Genomic DNA, 19,658 nt, shown 5'->3' on the forward strand with positions numbered 1-19,658 from the left:
TGAAAATACTGATACATAGGCAATCAGGAGAGAAGCAGGTAAGCTGGAACAACTAGGAAATGAGGTTTTCTGTTGTATTAATTTTACGCAAAAAATACGATTTATTTTGTGTTTTCTTTCCACAGCTTAATGTCTGGGCTAGCAGCCCTGGATGCCAAGACTTCTAGTCGGTTAGGTATCATAACCGTCACTTACTATCTGTGGACAACGTTTGTGGCTGTGATTGTGGGAATAATTATGGTCTCCATCATCCATCCTGGAGGAGCAGCACAGAAGGAGAGTACTGAAGAGGGTGGAAAGCAAATCATGAGCTCTGCAGATGCACTGCTAGACCTAATCCGGTAACTGCATTCATTCTTTCTGCTTTCTGAAGGTAACGTTTTGTACTTTACAGAAGTGCGTGAAAAACTATGGCTTGAAGATAAGTTCTGAACCTAATGATGAATTTCTTTTTAATTAAGAAAAACTAACTTTCAGAAAGTGATTTTCAAGTTACAGGATGCTTATAGTTGCTCTTTCAAGTAAGTTTTAACACAATGCCACAGAAATGCTAACCACAGTGGATGGGTTTTTTCCCTACTCCCCATGCAGAATGCCATGTGGCCTATGGAGCTCATCATCAAAGCTATTATTAAGGTCAAGACAGCATTAAAAAAAAATACAATGTAAATTTAAATAAGAGTGGGCACAATTCTAATAGGTCAAACCTCAAATACAAGGACTAAAATCCACATTTTTCAGGAAATAATTCTTAAAAATTCTGTTACAACTGCTCATAACAACTCTCAGAGAAACACACAACTAAAAAGATCACTGTTCTGATCTTTCAATTCCTTATATTTTTCATGCTATTGGTTCTGCTTTGAAGATGTTTCTTTTCTGTTTTACTTAAGCAGAGAGAGAGTTTTGTGTTTTTTGGGGGCAACAGTGAAGAGATGAATAGGTTATTTTGATGACCTAGCCTGAATATCACTCTTTGCATCATAATTTCAGGCCTTAGTGGGATTAATTTCCTGATTTAAGATAGAACATGTCCCAGATTTACTTTGCTTTTGCAGAAGGACCAAGTTCTGTCTTTGGTTGATAGTTCCCAAAGCTGGAGATCTCATACTATAAATGGGCCAGGGTTTATCTGAACCATAAGAGAGAAAGAGTTCTCTTTAAAGGTTGAATTATTTGAAGTAGTAGACTACTTTTCTTTCAAAGGCACAGGTTCCTGACCCTGGTAGGGGCTCAGCACACAGAGTAGTTAGAGTTATTAGGACCTCAAGCCAGAGGGAATGGGGAAGAAAAAGACTACGAAAATCTTTTCTTCCTCCTCCAAGTTGTACTTAACCAGCTCATCTGAAATCTGTACTTTACAATATCAACATCTTGCTGAAAACAAAAGCCAAATCATATATGTCATAGAGTAGCAGCGGAGAGTACTTTTTCCAGCCTTTTGCAAAACGACCACCCTTATCTGCAGTGGGAAGATGTTCACTCCAAAGCATCTATTTCTCTTCAGTGAGTGTGCTGCAATATATGTGCAGTAGAATTTGTGTGTTTGTGACTGACTAGTTAATTCACATAATTCTGTTTTGTTGTGTAAGTGACTATAATTCTTACACTAAGAAGGAACCAAGTAAGTTATTACAGCTTTGACTCTCAGTATGACAGAGTAGCTAGAAGACTGATAGAAGTATAAGAGAATTCAAGAAAACTGTGTGATTTTTAAAATTATCTTTATTTTGCTAGTGTTTGGAGGCCCTTTCTACAGTGCTGAGCTCTTCCCTAAGGTGTCATTCTTGTGTGTGCACGCGCGTGTGGGGTCGGGGGGGGGGGGGGTCATAGTGAGTCATGCGGAGCAATGTGACATCCAAACTGGCCTAACAACCAGCTGCCTATGGAAAGGGTCTGCCCTAGTCCTAGGCTCCTGTCCCTTGCTTGCACTGACACAGCTGCTTTTTGAAACCTAGAGTGAGTTAATTCATGGAGATAATCCAAATTAAAAAATAATTTAGGGGTGCAAAGTTTAAAGTCAGTTCCGTATTATTATGTTTGCATAAAACAAGTGAATGTCTGTATGACAGAAACATGAGTCTGATTTGCGATTTCATCCCTATCTGGCTAGTTCAGCTTCTCTTTACACCACAGATATAGCAGTAGGGTTTGGAAACACTTCATTCTGCTAAGTCTCATTGCAGGTAAAATATACAGCGTCCTGGTCAAAACATTTGCAAATGTCATCTTAAATTTCACTTTCCACAAGCGCTCACCTGATTAAGTTATAATAGCTTGCATGCTTATTTCAAGTATCATGTTTCCACCCAGGAACATGCTTTAAGTCTGAAGCCATCACTGGTTTGAGCAGGCACAAGCAATGACAGGACAACTATCCACTCATTTCTGAAGCTTAAAAAGAATGAAGCTTATTCTCCTTTTGCATGTTAAGCAGCCACAGCTGCTGTCTCTTTCTAGCCTAAGTGCGCAAACTGATGATTTTTATTTCTCCACTACAGAAACTTACAAAAGCACATTTACTAAATAAATAAATAAGCAAAACAACTGTGGGGAGCGAGCTTTCCATCTAGCTAAGCACTATGGGTGAAATCCTGGCTTTGATGAAGTTGGTCACAAAACTCCTATACATCTATGCGGAAGCCAGGATTAAATTTAATGATGTATCTGCTGGTTTGAGCTAGAAAAGCTGATCCTTTAGCTCAATGATAAATTGCTTCCATTCACAGCTGGAGAGCATCTTTCTAGGCCCAGATTGGCTTATCTTCTTGATTCATTAATTTCCTCTCAATATATCAATTGCATATGTGCATAGAAGTTAACCCAGGAAACATCTGGTATCCTGCAAATAACGAATGTCAAATGTACAACTAGCAGAGCTGATATGTGATATAATTGTGGGATTTCTTTTAAAGCATGCATTTTGGCATGTGATACATGTATTCACCCTCACTGATTTCAAATTTGAAGACATTCCAAAAATGATGAAATCTGTCAGTATTTTTAGTTCTTGTGATGTTATATATAACATTGTTGGGTTTGGATTTTTTGGCAGGAAGGATGTTGCTAGAAGTTGAATTTATGGAATTTCTGGGTGAGGCTCTTAGATTTTTTGTTTTTAAATCAGAAATCTGCAGAATGTATTGTAATTTTATTTATTTATTTATTTATTGGCTAAGTCAATAACTTCTGCAGGGCATTATGGTCATTATAAACACCTACAACATCAACCAGTCTTCACATTTCAAGAGTAATTATGGTGTCTTGCTTCAAAAGTCATATCTGCAAGTCAACCATTTTTTGTCACATATTGATTCCTTTAAATAGAAGTATTACAAGTGATCTTTGAAAAGCAGCCAGTATGGTTGCATTGCGATCTACAGGCTGAAGTTAACTGCCAGAAAGTAATATCTAGTATTAGTCTGTATCTAGTTTTTAAGCCTAATGAGGCAGTGATGCTATCATGTAACAAAAAATAACATCCCACTGAAAGCAGTTAATAATTAAGCCTAATAAAAATGATATTCTAACCATATAAATTGGATCAAAAAGAATATTTCCACCAGCCAATCCTATGACCTGCCTTACACAGTAACATAGTGATATATAGCAGATCTTTAAACAATATCTTAACAATAGTATTTTAAAGAGATAATTGTAGCATAGTAGATGTTATTGAAATGGTTACTAACCAAGAAAGTTCAGGTGGCTTTACATTGTTTTAGGGGGAAAACCAGCAAGGAAGGCCTCCTTCTCAATATACATTCTTATTTTCCTTTTACTGCTCTAGAGTTTGTTCTATTTTACTAAGTCCTCTTCCCATGAGATCGTATCCATTGTTTATTATCATACTATTAGCTCAGTAAAGGAAAGCCAGTCAAACACCTCATGTCAAATAGACAGTCATAAAAATAATGATACAAGAGAGCTGGAAGCTGTAAAAGTCCTTCAAGCATGCATTTACAGAGCCAGCAGGTTCCCACTGCTCCAGTCTAAACACAACACGCTTAAAGACAGCTCATGTAATGTCACAGGACAAATTTCACTGGAGCTGGTACATACAGTACAACTCATCTGCAGGGAGAACGTAAAGAGCAGGACAGATAAAAGAGCAAATTTTAGTAGCCACTTTGGAGTTAAGCAATAAAGAAAGGTGAGATACCTTTTTTTTTAAATAATTCAGCCCTTAGCTGTTTTACTCAAAAGGACAAAAAGGACCACATTTACAGGAATAATATCCAATTTTAAATATTAGGTTTGCTTAGTTATGGAACATATATTCTCCTGACAAGCAGGATAGAAAATGCATGTAACTCAGGGTAAACATTTGTAAAACAAGATATATCATTCAGAACCACACTATTTACCTTAACAGTTAATACTGTGTTCCATTGCCATTATCAAAATACCTTTGCTTTGGAAGTCAAAGTTCCTCGTGCAACTAAAATCACATTATTCACAGTTGTCATCAACAAAATCTAACTTATGAGATATAAATAACCAAACAAATGCTGCAGATATTCACATGAAGAAACAATTCCAACCAAAACTGGTGGCTCACCCACCTGTTTTATGTTAGGCTCATTATGGATGCAAATCTGGGTACCAGCTGGGTGCAAATGCAGGGTTCACATACATTTTTAGTCTTCTTCAAGTCTAACCAGATCCATGCCATTGTGAACTAATTCAGATCAAAAATTCTAAATAAAACAATCCAGTGAACACAGTCAGGATCAAATCATGCCTTAACCTGACATAACACACAAATTTGTATAGTTTTGAATTTTACTGGAAGGATAAATCAGAGCACTTTTTTACCACTGAATATTCAGGATTGTATTCAGTTTAATAGACTTTGGAAACTCAATCTTCCTGGCCAACTTTAACCAAGGAATATTTTTTGTAATACCATAAAGAGTTAGAAGAGGATATAAATACTGTAGAGGATTTATGTTTTCATGGGAATCTGGAGCACTCTTTAAAATCATTTCCCTTCCCTCCTTTCAAGCTAAGTGCTATTTTGTATTTTACAGCAATTGTGTTTCTTCAAAAACAGCAAGAGAAACCCAATATCTGCTGTAGTTTGGAAGAAGTCCAGGCTATGCAGAACCAAAAATCATGCTTAATGAAGTTTACAGCCAGAGCTGTATGTACACACAATAAGATATTGAAGAGCATATTAAAAGACCCAAGGATTAAACTATAAAAGAATATTTTAATAGCCTTGATCAAAGGAGACATTCATGTGTCTTTGACCAAAAGCTGCTTGTACTTGTGATGGAAATACTTATCTGTCCCCTATGGCAAACTACCATTTTTTTAAATTCATTTCAGCTAGCCAGTTTTCTTTTCTCTCACAAAGCAAACCTGGTGCCAGCACTGTTCAGCACAGTATTTGACTTTACTTTTATGGTTAATGTTTATCCAGTTTTAAGCTATTCGGGAGGCGGTTCTTTTACATAGATCTGTTTACATAGAGCTCTGATGTCCCTAACTGTATGGCTGCTATTTGACATAAAAAGAGACCAATACGGAATAATGATGAAAGCAGTGCTGGGAGATGGATTATGAAGTGGAGTTTCTGCTCTCTGGTCAGGAGGCTTCAGCCACAGAGCCACAGAGCAGGAGTCAAAACTGAATTAGGACAGCTTCAGCCCTTAACAGGAATAAATCATTCATCCTCCTGACATCGGGCCTGGACAGCTGCTGATGTAAAGGAACATCTTTTATTAAACAGCTTTGTCTTCCTGAACCACAGTGGAAGTGTCTTGGGCCTGTCATGCTACTTTTGGTATTATTCAGCCTTATGAAGTATTTGGCTTCCACTCCAAAGAATGATTTTCTCAGAATGTCATAGCGCTATCAGGCTGTATGTAAGGGCCTTTTCTTTCGGGAGAAGCAGAGTAAGGTTGCTGACCTTCTAGATCCCTCACTGGAACTGAAATGCCATGCAACAATGTCACCCTTAGCACAGATACGAAGTCCAAGCGTTTGACAGAATGGCTTCACGATATGAGTTCTGCCTGACCTGAGAAGAGACGAGCAAGACACAAGGTGGTCCACACTGCTTAGTCCTAATTAGTGTTTTTTATATTCTATTAATACCTTACCACAATAATAAGCATTTGAATGCTTTTTTAATTCTGCAAAAGCCTTCAGACTTGCAGGAAGTAGTAAAGTTGACACTATGAAATGAGATTAGACACTGGAGATCATGACTAATTTGCAACATGCATCCTCCTGGGGCCCTGAGATAGCTGATGTGTTCAGTCATGCAGAATTAAATTGTGCCCTTGATTTCAGGAGTGTAAACCCTGATGGAGCCTGCTGACACTAGCAGAGAGCTATTTCAGATTTTTATCCATGTGACTCAGGATGGAATTTGGCTCATGTGGTACAGTGACACATGTGGTAGAGTCAGGTCTACACAGTCGATGACAAAATAACACAGAGGACAGCAAAGCAGAGAACATTTGTGAGATGAAGCCAATGTCACTACAATGAAAGAGGCATCTGACTTCAAACTATAGCGAGTAGAAACCATACTGCTGTGATCACCATTCTTCTGCACAGCTGTAAAACCTAGAAACTAAATTTGTCATAGTTGTCACATCAAGCTACTTGGACTCTGTTTTCACTGTCTCTGTGCCCTTGCTGTATAGACTGACAGGGTGAGATCTCAAACACTCAAACGATGTTCCTGCAAGCTCAGGAACCAGTCCAAATTTGAGATACACAGGACAGAATGTCCAAAGCTGTTCTTATAGCCAGTGCGAACATAGACCTGTTAAATATTGTAAGACTGTGTTTGGAGCAAAAAATCCCTCTGGTAGCTTATATTCCACAGCATGGGAGACTCTAGCCAAGGGCTGTCTGCTGCGGCAGGAATTAGGTACTGATACCATCTCAGTCTGAGAGCAGAACTAGATTGCTGCTGCAGAGCACAGAATACCCTAGGGGAACGCGTGGTCTGAGTCAAGGCTACAGCATCTGTCCTACCTGTGGCTGCTGTTACGCTAGAGCAGCTGGACTGATTTCTGATTTAAAAAATCTGCAAAAACTGATCTGCAAAATCTGCAGAATTTGGCCTGTAATTTCTAAGAGAAGTTATCCAAGAGCAAACTGGCAGTTCCAGCAGCTGCAGGCTCATGTTCTGCTAACAGCACAAGCAGTGAAACCGTCACTAGTGCTGATATTTACATCATGACTGTGGCCCTCAGTGTTAGCAACCTCCTGCAGCGAGCGGGGGCTCCTGCGCCCAGGGGCGTACTTCCATGGCATGCCCCAAGCTGAAAAGCAGCTGTCACCAAAATGACTCTGCAGCCATTTAACCTGTGCTGCTCTGGGGCAGCCCAACTTGCTGCAACAGTGGAAAACTAAGGGGGTAAAAATGGGTGAAGAGTGTTAAGGGCTAGGTTAATTGCTAGGAGACAGTGGAGAAGGGAAAAAGAATACTCCCATTTTTGGCAATGGCAAGGGGCAGTTTAACATGCAATGGGAAACTACTCCCTCAGAGTTGCTCCTTAGACTAGCTACTATTTATCCTTGATGCAAGTCTACAGGATTTTCTTCAAATCCTTTGGTTGCCATATCGCAGAACATGTGTTGCCTTAGTCAGAGATACACATTTCTAATTCTCCTTATGCCCTCTTATCCTCTAGAAGAATTAGGGCAGAACTCCAAAATTTGCTAGCAGAATGAACCAGTCTGTGATCACAGCAGGATAGAGTCAATGAATCTGTTTAATAGGTCACTGGTATATATACGCTGCTGTCATAGCAAATGTAGGCCAGGCGTGCCATCTGTTTCTTAATAGTTCATGGTCTATGATAGTTCACTATAGCACTAACATACCTGTTCACCCTGTTAGCCTGTGCTGAGCGCTCCCACTCCCTCTGGCAGAGTTCCTGATGGGCTGGCAAATGCATCCTCTGTTCTTCCTCGGAGCAGATAGTATTTAGCTCTTAATTTTTTATGTAACCAGAAACCATATGTCTCGGCTGCTGTTTTATGATCACGTCCTTATCTTAGACCTAATTTTTTCTGTCTTCCACTGTTATTCATTATATTTAACTCCCTATTATTTTTTGAAGTTATTTTTACCACGCTGAATCATACCACTGAGGGTAGAGACAATATCACTTATGCTTACTAGAGGAATTAATCCCACATCGTTTTAAGCTTCCCACGGTATTATTTTGTGTCCTGTATCTTGTAATTAATCTGAAAGTAGTGCTGGAAATTTAGAATTATTTTAACTGCTTATCTCTCTTAACAAACACAACAGCATTTATATGTAGTGACAGCAATGTGTAGCTTAGCTTGAATTATTACTTACTGAAGTAGTGACAGTGTCTTTAATTCAATATGTAACAGTGATACAAACACAATGCCTGTTCTGGGTAAAGTTACAGCCTCACATTGTGGTCCTGATACCAGATCAGGAGGAATTTCTTCTCTGTGAGAGTGACAGAGCACTGGAACAGGTTGCCCAGAGAGGTTGTGGAGTCTCCTTCTCTAGAGATATTCAAAGCCCGCCTGGATGCAGCCCTGTCTAACATGCTGTAGGTGACCCTGCTGAGCAGGAGGGTTGGACTAGATGATCTCCAGAGGTCCCTTCCAACCTTACTGATTCTGTGATTCTGAGATCCATGTGGGTAGATCTTTATCCTAGTGCAGAATTGCAATAAAGCTAGTAGAGATCTGCAAGGGCTAGTCTGAAAGCAGGATGAATACTTGAAAGATAGGCAGAGGAGAGACTGGAACATCCTATTGTTAAGTTTGTAATATATTTGTGTAAGTGCAAGTGTCCAGACTTCATGCTATACTGAAGCTCCCACCCAGACTAGCAATTCCCGATGCCCTGGTTCAGTGTGCCAGAAAACGATGGGAGAGTGCCCCGTGAGCTGCCTGGCAGCTGTGAGAATCCTTTTAGCCCTCCTGTGGTAAAAAGTCAGCCCCTCCACTCTCAGTGGAAGAATTCCTGGGAGATCCAGCTCAGAGCTGAAAATATCAACGTGCAGCAAAATGTAACCTTAAAGCAAGAATTTGTTAGGTGCTGCTGTGGAGGCCTGATTGAGCCAATGAACACTCCCAGTCATCTCCCATGTGTATGCGGCAGTCTGAAATAGTATTCAAAAAAAATTTTTTTTTAGTCCATTATGGTTGTCTTCTATGAATTGCACTCGTTAATGTTTTTAATTAACAAAACTAAATTTTGGCTAATACTGTTTTTTTTCAATCCAAGTAAGCCAGCTTAAAATGAAAAATAAGCTGAAGCTCTGGCAAACACATTCAGGTCAGCCCCTCACTAGATAGATAATATAACTTTGGTAAGACTAGTCTCAAAGACTGGGTCAAAGACTGGGTCACAGTGCATAACAATATATTAAAAAACATTGGGAGAATTCCAGCATCCAGTATTAAGTGAATAGTTGTAATTCCTGCGGGATAAAGAATGATAAAGAAATAAAATGCTTTAATCCTCCACAAATTTGTCTAACATTTAATCTAGCTACTAACCATATGATATTCCCTTTCTCGAGCAGTCTCAATTTGTTCTGAATTCTACTAATTAGGACTACAAAACTGAGGCAGAAAGTAGAAAGCCCCAGCAATTAAATTTGTGGGTTTTGTAAAAGCTATGGCCCGTATGTGTCATTCACATTCAGAGCTGAGCAGGAAGCCTCTGTGTGAATCTGGGCTTTCAGAATAATTCACCTTTGCCTAATAGGTTTTCATATAATCATCACAGTAACACTTTGCACTTCTCTGACACCTTTCATCTGATCATCTCAAATCACAGAGAGAACACAAGTTAATATTAATGAAGCCTTTAACAGTCTGGAAGCAGAATTTTCTTCTGAGGCATAAGAAGACAGCAAAGACCTTTTCTCTCCAGTGCTTCCCTCACTTGTAAACATCCTCTCCATTTTCCCGGGTCCAGCTTCATCCAGTTGTTCCTCCACTGGTTCCCTGGCTCTTCCGCAGCCCTGAGGCTCAGGCAGAAGGTTGTGTCTACATCTGATACAGAAGTAATGTACACTGGGTGTTTTCTGTGTCTCGTTTTGGCTACAGATATGATATTTGAACTGGAGAACCATCAGCGTTTTTGGAAGATTTGGAGAGAGAACTCCAAATGGAGTGCTAAATCACACTGGTCTTGCTTTGCACTTTCATTACTGGAGGTGAAAGCCCTATCAATAGCAGCCCAGCACTTGAGCATATTGAGTTGCTTACAGCAGTGCAAGCAGCGTTGATCAGCACTACAGAGCAAGCATCTTAAGCTAAATCATTCCAATGAAACGAAAGTGTGTGTACAAAGGGACTGTATTAATGTAACAACTAAACCATGCTAAATAATGACAATTTTCTTCCACAGGCAAGTCTGCCTTCTGATACTGTGTCTGCATAGAGCACAGCCATCATCATACCTAGGGCTCTTAAGTAGAACTGTTAAAATAGAAGGAGACATTGCCACAGTGTCTCTTATACCTATTATTTCTTGTATATGCTGTTATCCGGTGGTAAATGCCAGGTGGTTTTTCAGGCTGCAAGGAACTGAACTGTCTCACTGATAGGAGAAGAAGTCAGGACAGTTAATGAAGAGTGACTAAAGTGCTGCACATCAACCTCATCTCTTGCCTGATAGTAACTTGTCTGTTTAACACTTGCTTGCACTAGAGCAATAGCCTTACTTAAATGACAAATGATCCCTTTATACAGTTTGTCTCATGCAGCAGGCCAGCAGAAAAACCTCATTTTCAATTTTCTCTCTCAATCATTAGACAGCACTACCGTCCTTTAATTAAAATTCTGCTCTCTTTGCTTGACCCTGAATTGAATAATGAATCATCTGTTTGCAGTAATTGCTCCCCATCACTGATGCTACTGAAACAGATTCCAGCTCATAATTCTAAGTGTGACCATAATGTTGCAATATGATCACTTAAAATAGCAATAAAATTATTTTTCTAAACTGGTGCTGCACAGAATGCTCTTGCTGCAACTCCACTAGCAGCAACCACATGCTGCCGCAAAGAGGAAATTTCGTCTGGAAAATGTCTCAGTTCGGCAAACATTTAACTGTACATACATATAGCAATTCTCTCTGAATAAGAATAGGCTTTTCACACAGGCTTAAATATTATCCTGTCTTGGGGCTTGAGTTGACCTTTCAATAAAAAGTCTTTTTGTTAGAGAATTTAAGAGTTTTGATTTGAATAAATCAATTTATATGAAAGCATAGAATTGGGTCATAGAATGCCACTTTCTCTTACCTCCAGGTTCAGAAGCTTTGGGCTTCAAATAAATTAGTTATGAAAATGATCCTATTAGAATGATCACACAAATCTTGATTATCAAATGTTAATGTGGAAATATTTGCCTTTTTAACTTTTCCCCCGTCTATACTGTTTCCTCTTTGAAGCCTGTAGAGGGTGCGCTGTCCATTTCAGATTAGAATTAAATGTCTTTCTACAAGGTAATAATCTAGCTCAAACCAAAGTTAGTTAGTTCCAGATATTACTGGTGAAATGTTAAGTCGGTGTTACGCAGAAAGGCAGGAAAGATGATAACAGTCCCTTTTGAAATTAAAAATCTCTTAATCTCACTGCAAATCTCCCAGCATGTGGACATGGTTTCTCTCTGTAGGGCATCTGAGAGCAAAGATTAAACTGTTTCCTTCACCCTGTCTCTAGCTCTGAAGCCTCAGAATCTTTAAAATAAAATATATCAAAGACTGCAGCTCTAGTCTGGATTCTTTTCATCAAGAATCAAATCTTCATTTTGAAAAACAAACTATTCTCGACAAAACCACTGCAAGGTCTGCATCACTTATAATTTTAGTGATGAGGGCATATCAGAAGGTATTAGAGTTTATGAGTCATCTCACAGCAGTGCTTAGAAGTCCCAAAGTAGATTACAAGAGGCAGGAGACAGGATCTCAGGATCACATCCCTGAAAACAGACTGTCTTAAACAGCTCATTATTTAACTAGACAAGACAAAATATAAAATAAGAGAATATTCCTCTCCCCAGTTATCAGAAGTAATAATAATTTTGTTGACTGAGTCACTACATGGAAGCTGTGGTAGAGCCAGGAACTGAAATTGGAGCGCCTAGGTCTGAGTCCGGGTGTTGAGGTTTGTGTCCCAAAACTTTAATTCCAAGGCATCCTTTCTCTGTTGTGCCTTGCTCAGTGAGTTACAACGATACAACATGGGTGGGAAAGAGTAGCAGCCTTTGCCTCCATTCAGCACTTGCTCTCCAGGATTGTAAAAAACTAATTTAACGTGATAGACCCTGAAACTCAGTAAATGGAAATTTCCTTCAGTCCCATAAAAACAGATCTTTTATTTGTTCATTTCTAGGAACATGTTTCCAGCCAATCTTGTTGAGGCCACTTTCAAACAGGTAAGCAACTCTACTTCCCTTACTACCGAAGAAAGAGATGAGCCTTCATCATATAAAATATATGATATATCTATTCTGTAAAAGAGAATCTAGGTATAAACAGTATGTACTACATCAGATACCACTAATTACAAACTATTGAGTCTCTTTCCAGTAGCAGGACTGCATTGTAAGGCATTAATTACTAGTAGGCTATATGACCCTTCAGCATTATTGTATGTGCTGTTATCTTCCTCTCTTGATGATATTTAAAGTTCCATGTATCCTTAACAGTAGAAGTAGAAGAACAGTTTATAGCAATAAGCAGCTTTTGTGTTTTTGCAATATATTGTGTATATTCTGGCTCCTAGATGCTGTACATGTCTCACCAGGTATCTTCCTGGAGTATCACAGACATTGGGGGGAGGAGATGGAGAAGGTGGTTTGTAGTTCCTCAGCATGGGCAGGAGAAGGTGGAGGAGGGATGTGTGCAGCTCTCGGGTACAACTGGGTGGTTAGAGCAGTGGGAACAGAGGAGCTGACCAGAAACAACAAGTTCTGTAACACAAACTCAAATGGGCACAGAAAAGCAGGGAGGATGGAATCAATGATCAATGAAGATAATAAATGCCTGCAGAGTACCTACAAGGAAAGGAAGGAGGGATTGACTGATAATGAAAATATAGACTGGAAGCCAGTTTCACTTTGGGGAAGCAGGTGGAGAGACATCGCCTGGTCTTGGTGGGAAGAGGGACTTGGAAGCAGACTGCCCCACTTTCATTCTATTCCTTGCTTTATTATAGACTCATCTGCTTCCATAGGCTAAACTCTTTACCTCTCTGTATCTCTGTAGTCATCAACATTAAAATTAGAATAAAGGGTAGAGATGCTAAATCTTTGTGAAACTTGCAAAGATGCGAAATTTCTCTGTCATATACAAGATTAGCTGTGGTACCTCAGGGCAAAACAAAGAAGCATAAAATGCACAGTGTGCCTGGAAAATAGACATGCATGCCTATGTCTGCTCCATCAATTTGACGTCAGATCTTCAAAGACCTTTTGGAAGATGCTGTGGAAAAGGTGCAGAAGGATTTATATGATTACACCTGCATGCCTAGAGCATGATTTCTTTTATTGTTAGGCTACAGTCACATAGTAGCTGGAATCTCTTTAAGACTGCACAACAAGCACAGAAGGAAGCACAGAATACCATATTCGATCAAAGCAACAAAATAATGTATTTAGAAAGAATCTAATTACTCAGATTGGAATTTGACAAGAAAACCTTGTTTAAACTTTCTGGGTGAGCAAGAGGCATAGCTATATTTGTTTCATATGGGAATCTTATTTTTGGTGCAACAAAAATAAAGGCACTGTGAATTTCTAGGGCAGTTATTCCTATTTATGTGTTTTAGGAAAGGGAATACGAGGGAATGTCAAATGTAGCTCTAACAAGAAAAAGTGTGTTTGCTGCACGGGGTCTGTGTATAGGAAAGCCTACTTTTGTCATGTTTCTGCAAAAATTCAGCTGTTTTTACAGATTTGAGCTGGGACAGGAGCTATCATTCTTCTTCTCATGCTTTTCCTTCTAGCACACAGCCTCATTTAACAAAGCGCTTAGGGATTCTCATTAAACTATTAATTCCTACTGGTATATTAATAAAAAATCTTCTGTTTTCTTTCAGTATCGCACCAAAACTATTCCCATCATTAAATCCAGCAAAGCATCATCTGAAAGCACCACTCGTCGCATTATAATATATGGAGTCCAGGATGAGAATGGATCTAATGTCCAGAATTTTGCCTTAGATATCACTCCCCCTCCTGAAGTGATTTACAAATCAGAACCAGGCACTAGTGATGGCATGAATGTGCTAGGGATCGTGATATTCTCTGCAACAATGGGTAGGTTTCAGACATGTTTGATTTGTAATAATCCAAGTATCCATTTAAGAGGACAGAATAGGGGTTGAGTTGCTTGGATTCTTGATGTCTTTTTTTTTTTTTTAACTAATTCTATCTAAACTTTGTGAAAAAAACGAGAATATTACAGAGCTGTTCTCACAATCTTTTGAAGAAAAATCTTCAAAATTCCTGATGACTTTTGTTCCATGTTGTTTTCTGTGCCTGTATTATAGTCTCTGTATTTTATTTTCTTCTGGATATTTTGAGCTTCTGTTTGTGAACCATTTTTACCTGAGATGGAGGAAAAATAGAAATGTCTTACTCACTTCAATTTTAAAGATTCTTAGTTTGAGGCATCAGATCATGCCGTAATCTGAACTCTGTGCCAGCTCCAGTGCCATTAATTCAGTGGTACCAGTGATACAACAAGAGCTAAGCTAAGTTTTTGGGGTTTTGATTTTTGGTTTTTTTTAGCAGATCACTCAAACAAGTTTGGGGCAGGGTAAATTCACATGCTCCGCTTCATGTTTCCTATTTGCAGCATGTCATGGCTACTTTCACATCTCTTACTAATTTAAAAGCATCGCCCCCTCAGCTAAAAGAAAGTGGAAGTTAGTACGTGAGCTAGGATGTCCAGCTGAGCACATCTCATTCTACTTGTAGTGGACAGTATCACACATATATATTCAAACTACTTTAAAACTCCATTTTCTGCACATGTTGAAAACAGCAATTCCCAGAGAACTTTAAGCTTACTGTCTGAATTACTAGCAGTTTAGCTATGGCAGAAAGCATTTAAGGGCCAGTTGCACAATCACTCAGGAAAATAGTAAATACATCAGTATTTATATCTGTGTATATTAGTTTGTGATATTGCTTCTGTCAGCACCCACTTGGTATAGTTTAAATCAAGCTTAGATGTGATGACACTACCATCTAGAAATGGCAGTGTAGATATATTAATCCCTCTTTACAAGAAGGTTCACCATGATACAGAGGTTTGAAAGAGGTTCGTGAGTCTTCTAACCAAGAATACAAAAAGTAACAGGTAGCTGTTAAAATTAAGCGTATTTATAGAAAAGAATATAAATCTAGAAGAACAGTAACAATCCCTAGTACAGCATGCTCAGTGCTAGGAATTGCTATACCAGGTCAGGCCAGTGGCCCCTCTACCAATATTCTGTTTCACTCTGGCCAGTAGCAGAAATCTCAGGGAAGATTTCAAGAAATTCTGAAATAAACAAGTCCGTAGCAGACTTTCTCTCCAAAGTCCAATGAGCTAGGGCATTTTTAATGCCCAAAGCACCAGGCTTTGTATCATGGGAACAGAGAACTTGCCACTCTGCTGTCAGTTCGGTGGGCCATCAGATCACGAGACCCATTGCTCACACATCCTGATGCTTCAGTCTCCAGCTGGCAATCCCAGAATAACTCACTCACACACAGCCCCTCTGGTTTAAGTTCCTCCTACCTGGCAGAGGTTGGCTTTTGCCCTGCAATCTGCCCTGTCTGAGGATCTTATCATATTATTAGTGTAGAACCTCTGTCATTTATTTATATAAGAAAAATTCACATAATAAGCCTCAGTGATGTCTCAAGTAAATGAGTTACAAAGGCATGTATATAAACACACCCTAGGTAATCTGACAAAGGTAAAGTGCTGGTGGTTATTACAAGAAAATGCTGATGAAACTATCTTTATCTAAACTTATTCTTAGAAGTTAATCTGCTCTGCAGATGCAGTTCCATGAAACATCTTTCACTATATTTATTGTACTCTGGTTCACACTAGCACGAGGGGTCAAAAATAATTTCTAGAATTAGCTAATTTGTGTCTGTTTCTTTGTTTCTCTAGAGTGTGGTATTCTATACACAACGCTGCTGGAAACTGGCTGTCCCCCGCTTTGTAATGCTTTATAGTCAGTTCCCACAGTCACAGCAAGCAATATTCCAGCCAAAAAGTATTGGCTGAATGAATTAATTACACATCCTTATGAGGATCAAGGGCAATTATATAATTGTGAGCATAGAATATCACCCATTTTCTACCCAGAACTGTGTATGTTTCTTCTACCATATCTCTAACTCTTGCTGGCCCAGGAATCAGGAGAGGAAAGCTGAGAGCTGGTTTCTCCCTGGCTGAAGTACAGTAACCGTGCTGTTGTAGTGCCATACTACCCTAGGCAGCATAGCCCCTGACTGCCAGCGTCACCCATGACTGCCAGCTGCAGACAAACCTGAGATACTAAACCCTCAAATCTTGTCATATTCTGGTGATTATTACAGATTGTCATTTTGAATAGAGGACACAGCCCAACATTTGTCATTGTCTTCAGCTTTCTGCCTCCTCTGAAAAAAATGAAGCAATAAAGCAGAAGGCATGTGGCTTTAGTCTATGAAAGAAGAGCATCTTTCCAAAGTTTTTGTATCTTTCAAAAACTGTATACAAGCCTTGGTGCTTAGTAACAATTTTGCTTACTTAGGCTGAATCTTACTTGCATGAAGGTCTCTTTACACTACTCTGGCATAGAAAAATGGCATTAAGGTGGATATGAGTTATTATTAGAGTTTCTCTTAGGTCCATGAACAGCATCAGAATAGCAGCAAGGGGCTGTAGAATAACAGACTTGAGCCAACCATCTTTTTCTTTTCCTGAAGCAGGAGGTGAATTTCTTAGTAATCTTAGCCCAGGGATAAATCATGTGCATGAATAACTGAGTTTCTTAGCAGGGCAGTCTTTGACAGTCAAGAGTGTGAAGCCAAGACACATAAAAAGCCTTGATGCTAGGCATTCTCTGAGTTGTGACTAGCTATACTGCTTCTTTGTACACAATGTGCAGGAATTTCTGTTAGGGATTATGACAAGTGGGTAAGAGTTGAGATATCTGATCTGTTTTTCTTGGAGAAGGCCACGTTATTTATTAACCACAAGGAAAACATTGTCTGCACATAAATGGAGCTTGGTACACCAGGGCTGCAGACAAGAGGCCCCAATAGTGCCTGTCCCACATTCTGTCCCTAGCAATAGCTACCTGCTCACATGGGGAAATCTTTTACAGAACAAACTTCACTTATTGCAGTAAAATAAAAGGGAAAGTATTTTTTTCTTTTCAGCATTATATAGAATCAGAAGCTAAGACTCTTGTAAAACTGCCGCAGCTTAATAAAACCAACCAGGCATCAAATACCAAATTGTATTTAAAATCCTTTTAGTACAGATGTGGAACATGCTTAATAAAAGAGAGTTGTTTTCTGACCAAAAACTTATAGCTTAGATTAATATTAACAGGCTTATAAACCCACATCTTGAATGCACAGTTACTGTGAAATCACTGGATAAGACAGCGGAGAGCCTCCCTCCCTGCATCAGGAGGGGATTGCCTTGGCGCTGTTACAGCCTGAGACCTGGCCACAGACGCAGATGTGGGCTTCAAGCGCCCCATGCTCTCACTGTGTCTAGGTATAGGTGAGATTTACAGATACTATGACTTCTACAGCATAAAGATCTAAAACCATTCAGTCATCTCCCACTTAGTTCATTTTGCATTACAGCAGAAAGCACTGGGAAAGCACTGGGTATTTGCATGAAGACACATGAGAATTTAAACATGAATGCATTTGTTTGCAGGTATAATGCTGGGAAGAATGGGAAACAGTGGTGTTCCATTGGTCAGTTTTTGTCAGTGTTTAAACGAATCTGTCATGAAGATAGTGGCAGTTGCTGTTTGGTAAGTAACCATTTTGTTAGGATAATAACATAGTTTTTAAAGAGGAAGAATATTTCAACAGAGGAGAATGCACAGAGATGGTATAATCTTATTTCTGGTGAAATAAATAAGGGACTACAGCCCTTATCTCCATAGGGCCTCAGCACTTGAAGGGAGACATATACGCATATATCCTGCCCCTAGCTTGTACTACAGCAGTGTTGCTTTGACAGAAAAAAACCATGCATCACCCCCAAATGGCATAACATGGTATAGCTGGGTATGTGCTGTATACACTTAGTACTGGGGGCACCACCTGTGCCTTGGGCAGACTGAAGGGCCATAGGATACATTCAACTCACAAAGAGGAGGAGGATGAGAACCTCAGGCTGGTGCATCCACACCACTGAGCACTGCCCATTAAAAATACTAGCTTGGTTTCAGCTTGCTCAAATAAGCCCTCAAGATAGGTCTGAGGTCTCATGCTGACGTGACTGTGCTGTGATTACTGTCAGCGCTGCTAGCTTGGATATCTGTGCACTGTGCAGTGCAATGAACGTGTACCCAGAGTGTCTGGCACTCGGGATATCTCCAGTCAAGAAACTAGTCCTCAAGTAATCATTCTAGCCCGTATCACTCAGAAAAAGACTTCAGAGCAGTCCTAAATTACACTTGAGGCCAGTTAGACCTGCCAATCTACCTGCCCCAGAGATGAAGGGAACAGGAGGTGACCAACAAGCAAAAGCTAGCCCTGTAAAATCCATGAATTTTTGGCCGAGATGTGTGTATTTCATGCTTGTGTTTGTATCCTACTAAAATAACCACAGCTATAGCTCAATAACATCAGTGCAATAACAGCTTGGATGTACTTTAGACTCAAATTTTTTCCTCTGAAGTTCTGTCTGGCACTATCCCTTTCAGCAATACCATTTTTGCCCAGTAGTCAAAGTGCTTGGAAGTTCACTCAGCTTTTAAATAAGCAGCACATGCAGTTACAAAGCATACAGGCTACCAGCAAGAGCCCACTGCTCCCTGACAGCAGGAGTGTGACTCAGCTTAGCATACTCCCCAGCCTTCAGGGGGTCTCTGAACACGGCTCAGCTGCACGTGGGGAGCCCACTGCCAGCACTCAGCCTCCGTTTCCAGCTCCCTGCTTCAATGTGACTAAGCAGAGTCTGGCAACAATCTCTTGGCCAGATGGGGCCAAGGGAGACATAATTTCTGGAAGGATGAGGTAAAGCAGCAAGTATAGTGGGTTGTAAATCCTAGAGCTGGCACAATTTCAAATGGTAGGTGGGTGGATATCTCCAGATCTATTTTTATTTATTTTTTAATCTGAAGCTCCTGAAGCATCCATAGCTTTATGTCTAGCTGTACATGAAAGCCCTACAGTTTTGAGAAAGCTCCTATCTCACATCCGGTCCAGGGTGGATTCAGAAACTAGACATTCTTCTTCCTGTCTGCCTTGAACCAAATTCCCAGGCACCAAGGGCTTCTCTAACGCATATTGCTAATCCCACACAAAATGCAGAGGGCGCGAGCCACTGCTTTTCTGAAATGTGGAGAGAGAAAGTAGAGGTAAGAAGGGACGAGGTCTTCTCATACCTTGCCTAAGGATTGCGTAAGCATTTGCTTAACAGTGTCCAACAGTGA

General features: G+C 39.8%; 1 protein-coding gene across 1 annotated transcript in view; it reads left to right on the forward strand.

The window, feature by feature from the left end:
• SLC1A7 (solute carrier family 1 member 7) overlaps positions 1-19,658 on the forward strand; it is a 52,690-nt gene that overhangs the window by 17,421 nt on the left and 15,611 nt on the right. Inside the window, exons 3-6 of the mRNA XM_062581942.1 lie at positions 126-341; positions 12,372-12,414; positions 14,079-14,298; positions 17,927-18,026. Coding sequence (XP_062437926.1) covers positions 126-341; positions 12,372-12,414; positions 14,079-14,298; positions 17,927-18,026 — 579 coding nt within the window. The remainder of the gene's footprint in view (positions 1-125; positions 342-12,371; positions 12,415-14,078; positions 14,299-17,926; positions 18,027-19,658) is intronic.

Source organism: Rhea pennata, chromosome 8, assembly GCF_028389875.1.
Source record: "Rhea pennata isolate bPtePen1 chromosome 8, bPtePen1.pri, whole genome shotgun sequence".
Lineage (NCBI taxonomy): Eukaryota > Metazoa > Chordata > Aves > Rheiformes > Rheidae > Rhea > Rhea pennata.